The following is a 14,933-nucleotide window of genomic DNA, read 5'->3' on the forward strand; positions in this document are numbered from 1 at the left end:
AGATAAGTGGGAGCATAGGGGAGCAGAATGGATAACTGAGAGCATAGGGGGCAGTATGGATAACTGAGAGCATAGGGGGCAGTATAGATAAGTGGGAGCATAGGGGGCAGTATAGATAAGTGGGAGCATAGGGGAGCAGTATAGATAAGTGGGAGCATAGGGGGCAGTATAGATAAGTGGGAGCATAGGGGGGCAGTATAGATAAGTGGGAGCATAGGGGGGCAGTATAGATAAGTGGGAGCATAGGGAGCAGTATAGATAAGTGGGAGCATAGGGGGCAGTATAGATAAGTGGGAGCATAGGGGGCAGTATAGATAAGTGGGAGCATAGGGGGGCAGTATAGATAAGTGGGAGCATAGGGAGCAGTATAGATAAGTGGGAGCATAGGGAGCAGTATAGATAAGTGGGAGCATAGGGGAGCAGTATAGATAAGTGGGAGCATAGGGGGCAGTATAGATAAGTGGGAGCATAGGGAGCAGTATAGATAAGTGGGAGCATAGGGGGCAGTATAGATAAGTGGGAGCATAGGGAGGCAGAATGGATAACTGAGAGCATAGGGGGCAGTATGGATAACTGAGAGCATAGGGGGCAGTATAGATAAGTGGGAGCATAGGGGGCAGTATAGATAAGTGGGAGCATAGGGGGCAGTATAGATAAGTGAGAGCATAGGGGGGCAGAATGGATAACTGAGAGCATAGGGGGGCAGTATGGATAAGTGGGAGCATAGGGGGCAGTATAGATAAGTGGGAGCATAGGGGAGCAGTATAGATAAGTGGGAGCATAGGGGGCAGTATAGATAAGTGGGAGCATAGGGGGCAGTATAGATAAGTGGGAGCATAGGGGGGCAGTATAGATAAGTGGGAGCATAGGGAGCAGTATAGATAAGTGGGAGCATAGGGGGCAGTATAGATAAGTGGGAGCATAGGGGGCAGTATATATAAGTGGGAGCATAGGGGGGCAGTATAGATAAGTGGGAGCATAGGGAGCAGTATAGATAAGTGGGAGCATAGGGGGCAGTATAGATAAGTGGGAGCATAGGGGAGAAGTATAGATAAGTGGGAGCATAGGGGAGCAGTATAGATAAGTGGGAGCATAGGGGGCAGTATAGATAAGTGGGAGCATAGGGGGCAGTATAGATAAGTGGGAGCATAGGGGAGCAGTATAGATAAGTGGGAGCATAGGGGAGCAGTATAGATAAGTGGGAGCATAGGGGGGCAGAATGGATAACTGAGAGCATAGGGAGCAGTATAGATAAGTGGGAGCATAGGGGAGCAGTATAGATAAGTGGGAGCATAGGGGGCAGTATAGATAAGTGGGAGCATAGGGGAGCAGTATAGATAAGTGGGAGCATAGGGGAGAAGTATAGATAAGTGGGAGCATAGGGGAGCAGTATAGATAAGTGACAGCATAGGGGGGCAGAATGGATAACTGAGAGCATAGGGAGCAGTATAGATAAGTGGGAGCATAGGGGGCAGTATAGATAAGTGGGAGCATAGGGGAGCAGTATAGATAAGTGACAGCATAGGGGGGCAGAATGGATAACTGAGAGCATAGGGAGCAGTATAGATAAGTGGGAGCATAGGGGGCAGTATAGATAAGTGGGAGCATAGGGGGGCAGAATGGATAACTGAGAGCATAGGGAGCAGTATAGATAAGTGAGAGCATAGGGGGGCAGAATGGATAACTGAGAGCATAGGGAGCAGTATAGATAAGTGGGAGCATAGGGGAGCAGTATAGATAAGTGGGAGCATAGGGAGCAGTATAGATAAGTGGGAGCATAGGGGGCAGTATAGATAAGTGGGAGCATAGGGGGGCAGTATAGATAAGTGAGAGCATAGGGGGGCAGAATGGATAACTGAGAGCATAGGGGGGCAGTATGGATAAGTGAGAGCATAGGGGGGCAGTATAGAAAAGTGGGAGCATAGGGGGCAATAGGGATAAGTGAGAGCATAGGGGGGCAGTATAGAAAAGTAGGAGCATAGGGGGCAGAATGGATAACTGAGAGCATAGGGGGGCAGTATAGGTAAGTGGGAGCATAGGGGGCAGTATGGATAAGTGGGAGAATAGGGGGCAGTATGGATAAATGGGAGCATAGGGGGCAGTATGGATAAGTGGGAGCATAGGGGGCAGTATGGATAAATGGGAGCATAGGGGGCAGTATGTATAAGTGGGAGCATAGGGGGCAGTATAGATAAGTGGGAGCATAGGGGGCAGTATAGATAAGTGGGAGCATAGGGGGCAGTATAGATAAGTGGGAGCATAGGGAGCAGTATGGGTAAGTGGGAGCATAGGGGGCAGTATGGATAACTGAGAGCATAGGGGGCAGTATGGATAACTGAGAGCATAGGGGGCAGTATAGGTAAGTGGGAGAATAGGGGGCAGTATGGATAAGTGGGAGCATAGGGGGCAGTATGGATAAATGGGAGCATAGGGGGCAGTATGGATAACTGAGAGCATAGGGGGCAGTATGTATAAGTGGGAGCATAGGGGGCAGTATAGATAAGTGGGAGCATAGGGGGCAGTATAGATAAGTGGGAGCATAGGGAGCAGTATGGGTAAGTGGGAGCATAGGGGGCAGTATGGATATGTGGGAGCATAGGGGGCAGTATGGATAACTGAGAGCATAGGGGGCAGTATGGATAACTGAGAGCATAGGGGGCAGTATGGATAACTGAGAGCATAGGGGGCAGTATGGATAAGTGGGAGCATAGTGGGGCAGTATAGATAAGTGGGAGCATAGGGGGCAGTATAGATAAGTGGGAGCATAGGGGGCAGTATAGATAACTGAGAGCATAGGGGTTAGTATAGATAAGTGGGAGCATAGGGGGCAGTATGGATAAGTGAGAGCATAGGGGGCAGTATGGATAAGTGAGAGCATAGGGGGATAGTTTAGATAAGTGGGAGCATAAGGGGGAATAGTATGGAGAAGTAGGGGCACTGTATGTTGAGGTGGGAGCATAGGGGGATCAGTATAGATAAGTGGGAGCATAGGGGGCAGTATAGATAAGTGGGAGCATAGGGAGCAGTATGGATAACTGAGAGCATAGGGGGCAGTATGGATAACTGAGAGCATAGGGGGCAGTATAGGTAAGTGGGAGCATAGGGGGCAGTATGGATAAGTGGGAGCATAGGGGGCAGTATGGATAACTGAGAGCATAGGGGGCAGTATGGATAACTGAGAGCATAGGGGGCAGTATGGATAACTGAGAGCATAGGGGGCAGTATAGGTAAGTGGGAGCATAGGGGGCAGTATGGATAAGTGGGAGCATAGGGGGCAGTATGGATAAATGGGAGCATAGGGGGCAGTATGGATAACTGAGAGCATATGGCACAGTATGTATAAGTGGGAGCATAGGGGGCAGTATAGATATAGATAAGTGGGAGCATAGGGGGCAGTATAGATAAGTGGGAGCATAGGGAGCAGTATGGGTAAGTGGGAGCATAGGGAGCAGTATGGATATGTGGGAGCATAGGGGGCAGTATGGATAACTGAGAGCATAGGGGGCAGTATGGATAACTGAGAGCATAGGGGCAGTATGGATAACTGAGAGCATAGGGGGCAGTATGGATAAGTGGGAGCATAGTGGGGCAGTATAGATAAGTGGGAGCATAGGGGGCAGTATAGATAAGTAGGAGCATAGGGGGCAGTATAGATAACTGAGAGCATAGGGGGATAGTTTAGATAAGTGGGAGCATAAGGGGGGGTAGTATGGAGAAGTAGGGGCACTGTATGTTGAGGTGGGAGCATAGGGGGAACAGTATAGATAAGTGGGAGCTTGGGGGACAGTATGGATAAGTGGAGCATAGGGGGGATAGTATGGAGAGGTAGGGGCACTATATGTTGAGGTGGGAGTATAGGGAGGCAGTATGGAGAGGTAGGGGCAATATATGTTGAGGTGGGAGTATAGGGGGGATAGTATGGATAAGTGGAGCATAGGGGGATAGTATGGAGAGGTAGGGGCACTATATGTTGAGGTGGGAGTATAGGGGGCAGTATGGAGAGGTAGGGGCACTATATGTTGAGGTGGGAGTATAGGGGGGATAGTATGGATAAGTGGAGCATAGGGGGGATAGTATGGAGAGGTAGGGGCACTATATGTTGAGGTGGGAGTATAGGGGGGCAGTATGGAGAGGTAGAGGCACTATATGTTGAGGTGGGAGTATAGGGGGGCAGTATGGAGAGGTAGGGGCACTATATGTTGAGGTGGGAGCATAGGGGGGCAGTATGGAGAAGTAGGGGCACTATATGTTGAGGTGGGAGTATAGGGGGGCAGTATGGAGAGGTAGGGGCACTATATGTTGAGGTGGGAGTATAGGGGGGCAGTATGGAGAGGTAGGGGCACTATATGTTGAGGTGGGAGTATAGGGGGGCAGTATGGAGAGGTAGGGGCACTATATGTTGAGGTGGGAGTATAGGGGGGATAGTATGGAGAGGTAGGGGCACTATATGTTGAGGTGGGAGTATAGGGGGGATAGTATGGAGAGGTAGGGGCACTATATGTTGAGGTGGGAGTATAGGGGGGCAGTATGGAGAGGTAGGGGCACTATATGTTGAGGTGGGAGTATAGGGGGGCAGTATGGAGAGGTAGGGGCACTATATGTTGAGGTGGGAGTATAGGGGAACAGTATGGAGAGGTAGGGGCACTATATGTTGAGGTGGGAGTATAGGGGGGCAGTATGGAGAGGTAGGGGCACTATATGTTGAGGTGGGGGGATAGTATGGAGAGGTAGGGGCACTATATGTTGAGGTGGGAGTATAGGGGGGATAGTATGGACAAGTAGGGGCACTATATGTTGAGGTGGGAGTATAGGGGGGCAGTATGGAGAGGTAGGGGCACTATATGTTGAGGTGGGAGTATAGGGGGATAGTATGGAGAGGTAGGGTCACTATATGTTGAGGTGGGAGTATAGGGGGGGTAGTATGGAGAGGTAGGGGCACTATATGTTGAGGTGAGAGTATAGGGGGGCAGTATGGAGAGGTAGGGGCACTATATGTTGAGGTGGGAGTATAGGGGGATAGTATGGAGAGGTAGGGGCACTATATGTTGAGGTGGGAGTATAGCGGGGCAGTATGGAGAGGTAGGGGCATTATATGTTGAGGTGGGAGTATAGGGGGGCAGTATGGAGAGGTAGGGGCACTATATGTTGAGGTGGGAGTATAGGGGGATAGTATGGAGAGGTAGGGGCACTATATGTTGAGGTGGGAGTATAGGGGGGGTAGTATGGAGAGGTAGGGGCACTATATGTTGAGGTGGGAGTATAGGGGGGATAGTATGGAGAGGTAGGGGCACTATATGTTGAGGTGGGAGTATAGGGGGGCAGTATGGAGAGGTAGGGGCACTATATGTTGAGGTGGGAGTATAGGGGGGATAGTATGGAGAGGTAGGGGCACTATATGTTGAGGTGGGAGTATAGGGGGGATAGTATGGAGAGGTAGGGGCACTATATGTTGAGGTGGGAGTATAGGGGGGATAGTATGGAGAGGTAGGGGCACTATATGTTGAGGTGGGAGTATAGGGGGGCAGTATGGAGAGGTAGGGGCACTATATGTTGAGGTGGGAGTATAGGGGGGTAGTATGGAGAGGTAGGGGCACTATATGTTGAGGTGGGAGTATAGGGGGGGTAGTATGGAGAGGTAGGGGCACTATATGTTGAGGTGGGAGTATAGGGGGGATAGTATGGAGAGGTAGGGGCACTATATGTTGAGGTGGGAGTATAGGGGGGCAGTATGGAGAGGTAGGGGCACTATATGTTGAGGTGGGAGTATAGGGGGGTAGTATGGAGAGGTAGGGGCACTATATGTTGAGGTGGGAGTATAGGGGGGGTAGTATGGAGAGGTAGGGGCACTATATGTTGAGGTGGGAGTATAGGGGGGATAGTATGGAGAGGTAGGGGCACTATATGTTGAGGTGGGAGTATAGGGGGGCAGTATGGAGAGGTAGGGGCACTATATGTTGAGGTGGGAGTATAGGGGGGTAGTATGGAGAGGTAGGGGCACTATATGTTGAGGTGGGAGTATAGGGGGGGTAGTATGGAGAGGTAGGGGCACTATATGTTGAGGTGGGAGTATAGGGGGGATAGTATGGAGAGGTAGGGGCACTATATGTTGAGGTGGGAGTATAGGGGGGCAGTATGGAGAGGTAGGGGCACTATATGTTGAGGTGGGAGTATAGGGGGGTAGTATGGAGAGGTAGGGGCACTATATGTTGAGGTGGGAGTATAGGGGGGTAGTATGGAGAGGTAGGGGCACTATATGTTGAGGTGGGAGTATAGGGGGGATAGTATGGAGAGGTAGGGGCACTATATGTTGAGGTGGGAGTATAGGGGGGATAGTATGGAGAGGTAGGGGCACTATATGTTGAGGTGGGAGTATAGGGGGGCAGTATGGAGAGGTAGGGGCACTATATGTTGAGGTGGGAGTATAAGGGGGCAGTATGGAGAGGTAGGGGCACTATATGTTGAGGTGGGAGTATAGGGGGGTAGTATGGAGAGGTAGGGGCACTATATGTTGAGGTGGGAGTATAGGGGGGATAGTATGGAGAGGTAGGGGCACTATATGTTGAGGTGGGAGTATAAGGGGGCAGTATGGAGAGGTAGGGGCACTATATGTTGAGGTGGGAGTATAGGGGGGTAGTATGGAGAGGTAGGGGCACTATATGTTGAGGTGGGAGTATAGGGGGGATAGTATGGAGAGGTAGGGGCACTATATGTTGAGGTGGGAGTATAGGGGGGCAGTATGGAGAGGTAGGGGCACTATATGTTGAGGTGGGAGTATAGGGGGGCAGTATGGAGAGGTAGGGGCACTATATGTTGAGGTGGGAGTATAGGGGGGCAGTATGGAGAGGTAGGGGCACTATATGTTGAGGTGGGAGTATAGGGGGGTAGTATGGAGAGGTAGGGGCACTATATGTTGAGGTGGGAGTATAGGGGGGGTAGTATGGAGAGGTAGGGGCACTATATGTTGAGGTGGGAGTATAGGGGGGATAGTATGGAGAGGTAGGGGCACTATATGTTGAGGTGGGAGTATAGGGGGGCAGTATGGAGAGGTAGGGGCACTATAGTATAGGGGGGCAGTATGGAGAGATCTGTTTTTTGGTAACAATCATCACCATTATAAAAGCCGTCCATTAAATGTTCGCTGAATGTGCATGTGATGTGTGGTATTATCCTGCGCTGCCTCTTCTCAGTGACGTCGCTGCGCTGTAGACTTTGGCACGCTGCTCTGCATGTCCCAGAGGTGACTTTTTGCCTCGGGGAAGGGGGAGGGGCATGCACAATTCTTGCACAGGGGCCCTTGGCTCTCAGTGTCCGCCTCTAAAAGGTTATTCGTTTTACTTTTTGAATTGCTGTTTTCTTTAGGACTCTTACCCACCATGCCGCCCTCCTGGCTTCCGGCTCTTGGCTTTACCATCTTCCCCACAGTAGGGAGCGGCATAGTACAGATTGGAACCCAAGAGCAAATCAACGTCTGGTTCTCAACACTGCGGAAACCGAGCTGGTGCCCCCCAAACTGGGTGTTTCCCCCAGTATGGACGGCTCTGTATACATCAATGGGGTGAGTATGACGAGACACGGGTTTGGGATCTGGAAGTGTATGAAGAAAGACTTAACGGAACACTCCAGGCAAAACTGATACATAAGGTCCAGTGCAGGGGCTGGGGGACAAAGCATGAAACCAGGAATAAAGACTACAGGAGGGGAGGAGGTGAGCTGTGACATCGCCTACTGTGAATGGTGGATGCTGTGCTATCTACTCTATATAGAGGTGTTATCAGTCATTGTACAGGAGGAGGAGGTGAGCTGTGACATCACCTATTGTGAATGGTGGATGCTGTGCTATCTACTCTATATAGAGGTGTTATCAGTCATTGTACAGGAGGAGGAGGTGAGCTGTGACATCACCTATTGTGAATGGTGGATCCTGTGTTATCGACTATATAGAGGTGTTATCAGTCACTGTACAGGAGGATGAGGTGAGCTGTGACATCATCCATTGTGAATGGTGGATCCTGTGTTATCTACTGTATATAGAGCTGTAATCAGCCATTGTACATTAGGAGGAGGAGGTGAGTTGTGACATCACCTACTGTGAATGGTAGATTCTGTGTTATCTATTGTAAATAGAGGTGTTATCAGTTATTATACAAGAGGAGGTGAGCTGTGACACCACCTATTTTGAATCGTGGATCCTGTGTTATCTACTGTCTATAGAGGTTTTATCAGTTAATGGACAAGAGGAGAAAGTGAGCTGTGACATCACCTATTGTGAATGGTGGATCCTGTGTTATCTACTGTCTAAATAGGTATCAGTTATTGCACAAGAGGAGGAGGTGAGTTGTGACATCATCCATTGTGAATGGTGGATCCTGTGTTATTTACTGTATATAGAGCTGTTATCAGCCATTGTACATTAGGAGGAGGTGAGCTGTGACATCACCTATTGGGAATTGTAGATCCTGTGTTTTCTATTGTCTATAGAGATGTTAGTTATTGGACAGGAGGAGGAGGTGAGCTGTAGCATCACCTATTGTAAATGGTGCATCCTGAGTTATCTACTGTATATAGAGGTGTTATCAGTCATTGTACAGGAGGGGGAGGAGGTGAGCTGTGACATCATCTATTGTGAATAGTGGATCCTGTAATTCAAGTACAGGAGTGGCAATCCCTTTTAAGACCTGCGATAGACATCAGACAGTGTCATTCCTTCTTAGAATGTTCCCATAAGAATGAAGACTTTTTATAACTTTATTTTTTACCATTTTTCTTATTTTGATTCTTCTCTCTTTCAGATATGGATCTTATTTGATTTGGAAAGAGTTGGGAGGATTCACTGAAGACGCTTTGCTGCCTCTCGGGGTTTACGCCACTTACCTGGCTCTGAACTGGTCGTGGAGTCAAGTGTTTTTTGGAGCCCACAAAATCAAACTGGTAATGTGAAATTTCGAGCACCGCTGCTTCTGGTCCCTTATAGATGGCGGCCGATCACTGGGACCGAAAGATTAAGGGCAGGAATTACACAACGCACTTTCCTCTGTGGAAATGATCACATAGCAGAATGTACATGAATGGTCAATCACTAAAAGATCAGTCTACAGTAATGGAAGACGGGGAGGAGGGGGATGAAGCTGCAGATTTTCACCAGGTATATGGATGAAATAGAATGAGGAGCATAAGCCAGATCAGAGCATGTTCAAAACAAGGGTCTTGTGGGGGTCTCTGATATACAGATTTACTGTATCTCGATAAATTAGAATATCATCAAAAAGTTAATTTATTTCAGTAATTCATTAGAAAAAGGGAAACGCTTATATTATATAGAGTCATTACACACAGAGGGATCTATTCCTATATATTATATAGAGTCATTACACACAGAGGGATCTATTCCTATATATTATATAGAGTCATTACACACAGAGGGATCTATTCCTATATATTATATAGAGTCATTTTACACAGAGGCATCTATTCCTATATATTATTTAGAGTCATTACACACAGAGGGATATATTCCTATATGTTATATAGAGTTATTACACACAGAGGGATCTATTCCTATATATTATATAGAGTCATTACACACAGAGGGATCTATTCCTATATATTATATAGAAACATTACACACAGAGGGATCTATTCCTATATATTATATAGAGTCATTACACACAGAGGGGTCTATTCCTGTATATTATATAGAGTCATTTTACACAGAGGCATCTATTCCTATATATTATTTAGAGTCATTACACACAAAGGGATATTTCTTTGTCGCTCCATTGGGAGACCCAGACAATTGGGTGTATAGCTTCTGCCTCCGGAGGCCACACAAAGTATTACACTTTAAAAAGTGTAACCCCTCCCCTCTGCCTATACACCCTCCCGTGCATCACGGGCCCATCAGTTTTTTGCTTTGTGTTGAAGGAGGCAGACACATTCACGCAAGCTCCACATTTTAGTCAGCAGCAGCTGCTGACTTTATCGGATGGAAGAAAAGAGGGCCCCTAACAGGGCCCCCGCCTTGCTCCCTTCTCACCCCACTCTGGTCGGCGGTGTTTGTTAAGGTTGAGGTACCCATTGCGGGTACAGAGGCTGGAGCCACATGCTGTTTTCCTTCCCCATCCCTTAGGGGCTCTGGGTGAAGTGGGATCCTAACCGGTCTCCAGGCACTGGGACCGTGCTCCCTCCGCAGCCCCTGGGGGAATCTGCTGGACAGGAGACCGGGTATCATCAGGGACAGGCCCTGCTACTCTGAGGTACTCTGTGTCCCCTTGGGGACGGCGCATAGAGCGCCTGTGTAACGGACGCTGCAGCAGTTGCTGGGTGTTTTGTGTCGCCGGGACTACCGCGCCGACCGCGCTTGTTTGCCGGCCGCGTTAATAACTTTAGTCCCCGGCTTTTGCGGCCTAGTACCGCATACTCCCGCCCCCGGGCCTGCCAGTCAGGGGTAAGGGCGGGACGCTTGACTAGACGTCAGCGGTGAGGGCTGGAGCATACTTAGGTATCCTCCTACCCCCTCACTGAGCACTGCGGGGCACCAGATTCCCGCACTTTCTGAGGCACGCCCACGGCTTCCTCCTCCTCTCAGAACGCTGGCAGCCATTGCTATCAGCACTTTTGCCGGTGGAGATCTTCAGACCGAGCTCCACAGCTCTGGGAGGCCCAGGCAGGGAATCTGGTGGACACACAACCGCTGAGGGCGGTCGGTAAGCCGCACCTGTTACTAGGTGCTGGCCCCCCTGGGTGCCGAAGTGTATATTTATATCCTTATATTGTATACATTTACTCTGTTCGGCCGCACTATTTGCTTTGGCTATATACCCTCTCTGATTGCTCTAAGAGGAGACAACAGCATGTCGTCCGCAAAAAGCAAGGGTGCCAAGGCACAGGCTTATTTTGCAACCTGTACCTCTTGTGCGGCTATGCTACCTGCAGGTTCCACCTACCCTCATTGTGTGCAATGCTCGGCCCCTGTGACACTCACTCAGCCGGAGCCTCGGGCACTAGTGGGACCCTCGGCCCAGGTAGAACCACCGGCTACCACTGTCCAGGTGGCAGGGACAGAGTTTGCAGTGTTGGCTGAGAAACTTTCTGAGTCACTTTCTCAATCCATGGCTCAGTCTATGGATAGATGGTCTGCTAAGATACTAGAAGCTTTGCAGTCCAGACCTGTAACACAGGCCCCGGGCACTGTTGAATCATTGTCCCCAGGCCCCCCTCGGTCGGCGCAGCAAAGTGCTCCTGGGGTGACTCCTAGGTCCCACGGTGAGGACTCCGACACGGACCGCAGTCCCAGACCGGCTAAGCGGGCTCGCTGGGAGCTTCCCTCGACTTCATCACACTGCTCAGGGTCTCAGCATGAGGACTCTCTGGAGGATGAAGCGGAGGTGGCAGATCAGGGCTCTGATCCTGACGCTGCTCTCAATCTTGATACACCTGAAGGGGACGCCATAGTAAATGACCTTATAGCGACCATCAATCAGGTGTTAGAATTTTCCCCTCCAGCTCCTCCGATTGAGGAGTCAGCTTCTCAGCAGGAGAAATTCCAATTTAGGTTTCCCAAACGTACACGGAGTGCGTTTTTTGACCACTCCAACTTCAGAGATACAGTCCAGAAACACCGGGCATTTCCGGACAAGCGCTTTACTAAGCGCCTTAATGACACACGTTATCCCTTCCCCCCTGAAGTAGTTAAGGGTTGGGCTCAGTGTCCCAAGGTGGATCCTCCAGTCTCTAGACTGGCGGCTAGATCCATAGTAGCAGTGGCAGATGGTTCATCGCTCAAGGATGCCACTGACAGACAGATGGAGCTCTGGTTGAAATCCATCTATGAAGCCATAGGCGCGTCTTTTGCTCCGGCATTCGCAGCCGTATGGGCACTCCAAGCTATCTCAGCTTGTCAGTCTGAGATTAATGCAGTCACACGTGCCTCTACTCCGCAGGTTGTGTCTTTAACCTCTCAGGCATCGGCTTTTTCGTTCTACGCCATGAACGCCGTCCTGGACTCTGCGAGCCGTACAGCGGTAGCATCCGCCAATTCAGTGGCAGTCCGCAGGGCCATGTGGCTATGCGAATGGAAGGCAGACTCTGCTTCCAAGAAGTTCTTAACCGGTTTACCATTTTCTGGCGACCGTCTGTTTGGCGAGCAATTGGATGAAATCATTAAACAATCCATGGGAAAGGACTCGTCCTTACCCCAGTCCAAACCAAACAGACCTCAACAACGGAAGGTACAATCGAGGTTTCGGTCCTTTCGGCCCTCAGCCAGGTCTCAATTCTCCACGTCCAACAGGCCACAGAAGGGCCAGACGAACTCTGATTCATGGCGGTCTAAGTCACGTCCTAAAAAGACCGCCGGAGGAACCGCCCCCAAAGCGGCCTCCTCATGACTTTCGGCCTCCCGAAACCGCATCCTCGGTCGGTGGCAGGCTCTCCCGCTTTTGCGACGCCTGGTTGCCACATGTCCAAGACCGATGGGTGAGAGACATTCTGTCTCACGGTTACAGGATAGAACTCAGCTCTCGTCCTCCGACTCGTTTCTTCAGAACATCTCCGCCCCCCGAGCGAGCCGATGCTCTTTTTCAGGCGGTGAGCACTCTGAAGGCAGAAGGAGTGGTGATCCCTGTTCCCCTCCAAGAATGGGGTCGCGGTTTTTACTCCAACTTGTTTGTGGTGCCAAAAAAGGACGGATCATTCCGTCCCGTTCTGGACCTCAAACTGCTCAACAGACACGTGAAAACCAGACGGTTCCGGATGGAATCTCTCCGCTCCGTCATCGCCTCGATGTCCCAAGGAGACTTCCTAGCATCAATCGACATCAGGGATGCTTATCTCCACGTGCCGATTGCACCAGAGCATCAGCGCTTCCTGCGTTTCGCCATCGGAGACGAACACCTTCAGTTCGTGGCATTGCCTTTCGGCCTGGCGACAGCCCTACGGGTCTTCACCAAGGTCATGGCAACAGTGGTGGCAGTCCTACACTCTCAGGGACACTCGGTGATCCCTTACTTAGACGATCTTCTAGTCAGGGCACCCTCCCGGGTGGCATGCCAACACAGCCTGAACACTGCTCTGGAGACTCTCCAGAGGTTCGGGTGGATCATCAATTTCCCAAAGTCAAAATTGACACCGACTCAATCGCTAACTTACCTCGGGATGGAGTTTCATACTCTCTCAGCGATAGTGAAGCTCCCGCTGGACAAACAGCGCTCACTACAGACAGGGGTGCAATCTCTCCTTCAAGCCCAGTCACACCCCTTGAGGCGCCTCATGCACTTCCTAGGGAAGATGGTGGCAGCAATGGAGGCAGTTCCATTTGCGCAGTTCCATCTGCGTCCACTCCAATGGGACATTCTCCGCAAATGGGACAGGAGGTCGGCGTCCCTCGACAGGAACGTCTCCCTCTCTCGGGCAGCCAAAGCCTCTCTTCAGTGGTGGCTTCTTCCCACTTCTCTGTCGAAGGGGAAATCCTTCCTGCCCCCATCCTGGGCTGTGGTCACGACGGACGCGAGTCTGTCAGGGTGGGGAGCGGTCTTCCTCCACCACAGGGCTCAGGGTACCTGGATTCAGCCAGAGTCCTCCCTTCAGATCAATGTTCTGGAGATAAGGGCAGTGTATCTAGCCCTAAAGGCGTTCCAGCCGTGGCTGGAAGGCAGGCAGATCCGAATTCAGTCGGACAACGCCACGGCGGTGGCGTACATCAACCACCAAGGCGGCACACGCAGTCGGCAAGCCTTCCAGGAAGTTCGGCGGATTCTGCTGTGGGTGGAAGCCACATCCTCCACCATCTCCGCAGTTCACATCCCGGGCGTAGAAAACTGGGAAGCAGACTTTCTCAGTCGCCAGGGCATGGACGCAGGGGAATGGTCTCTTCACCCGGACGTGTTTCAAGAGATCTGTTGCCGCTGGGGATTGCCGGACGTCGATTTAATGGCGTCCCGGCACAACAACAAGGTCCCGGCATTCATGGCACGGTCTCAAGATCACAGAGCGCTGGCGGCAGACGCATTAGTTCAGGATTGGTCGCAGTTTCGACTGCCTTATGTATTTCCTCCTCTGGCACTGCTGCCCAGAGTGTTACGCAAGATCAGGTCCGACTGCCGCCGCGCCATCCTCATCGCCCCAGACTGGCCGAGGAGGTCGTGGTACCCGGATCTGTGGCATCTCACGGTGGGTCAACCGTGGGCACTACCAGACCGACCAGACTTGCTGTCTCAAGGGCCATTTTTCCATCTGAATTCTGCGGCCCTCAACCTGACTGTGTGGCCATTGAGTCCTGGATCCTAGCGTCTTCAGGGTTATCTCAAGAGGTCATTGCCACTATGAGACAGGCCAGGAAACCAACGTCCGCCAAGATCTACCACAGGACGTGGAGGATCTTCTTATCCTGGTGCTCTGATCAGGGTTTTACTCCCTGGCCGTTTGCCTTGCCCACTTTTCTGTCCTTCTTCAATCCGGAATGGAAAAGGGTTTGTCACTCGGCTCTCTCAAGGGACAAGTCTCGGCGCTTTCCGTGTTTTTTCAAAAGTGTCTAGCCAGGCTTCCGCAGGTACGCACGTTCCTGCAGGGGGTTTGCCACATAGTCCCTCCTTACAAGCGTCCGCTAGAACCCTGGGATCTTAACAGGGTGCTAACGGCTCTTCAGAAACCACCTTTCGAGCCGATGAGGGAGGTTTCTCTTTCACGCCTTTCGCAGAAGGTGGTCTTCCTAGTAGCAGTCACATCACTTCGGAGAGTGTCTGAGCTAGCTGCGCTGTCATGCAAAGCCCCCTTCCTGGTGTTTCACCAGGACAAGGTGGTTCTGCGTCCGGTCCCGGAATTTCTCCCTAAGGTGGTATCCCCTTTTCATCTCAATCAGGATATTTCCTTACCTTCTTTTTGTCCTCATCCAGTTCACCAATGTGAAAAGGATTTGCACTTGTTAGATCTGGTGAGAG

General features: G+C 50.7%; 1 protein-coding gene across 2 annotated transcripts in view; it reads left to right on the plus strand.

Annotated features, from left to right (window-relative positions):
* The window catches only part of LOC142301139 (translocator protein-like), a 33,859-nt gene that overhangs the window by 3,527 nt on the left and 15,399 nt on the right, over positions 1-14,933 (plus strand). For both annotated transcript variants that reach the window (XM_075342160.1, XM_075342159.1), the window contains exons 2-3: positions 7,360-7,555; positions 8,790-8,928. In XM_075342160.1, the coding sequence (XP_075198275.1) occupies positions 7,374-7,555; positions 8,790-8,928 (321 nt within the window). In that variant the 5' untranslated portion in view covers positions 7,360-7,373. The remainder of the gene's footprint in view (positions 1-7,359; positions 7,556-8,789; positions 8,929-14,933) is intronic.

Source organism: Anomaloglossus baeobatrachus, chromosome 4 (assembly GCF_048569485.1).
Source record: "Anomaloglossus baeobatrachus isolate aAnoBae1 chromosome 4, aAnoBae1.hap1, whole genome shotgun sequence".
NCBI lineage: Eukaryota > Metazoa > Chordata > Amphibia > Anura > Aromobatidae > Anomaloglossus > Anomaloglossus baeobatrachus.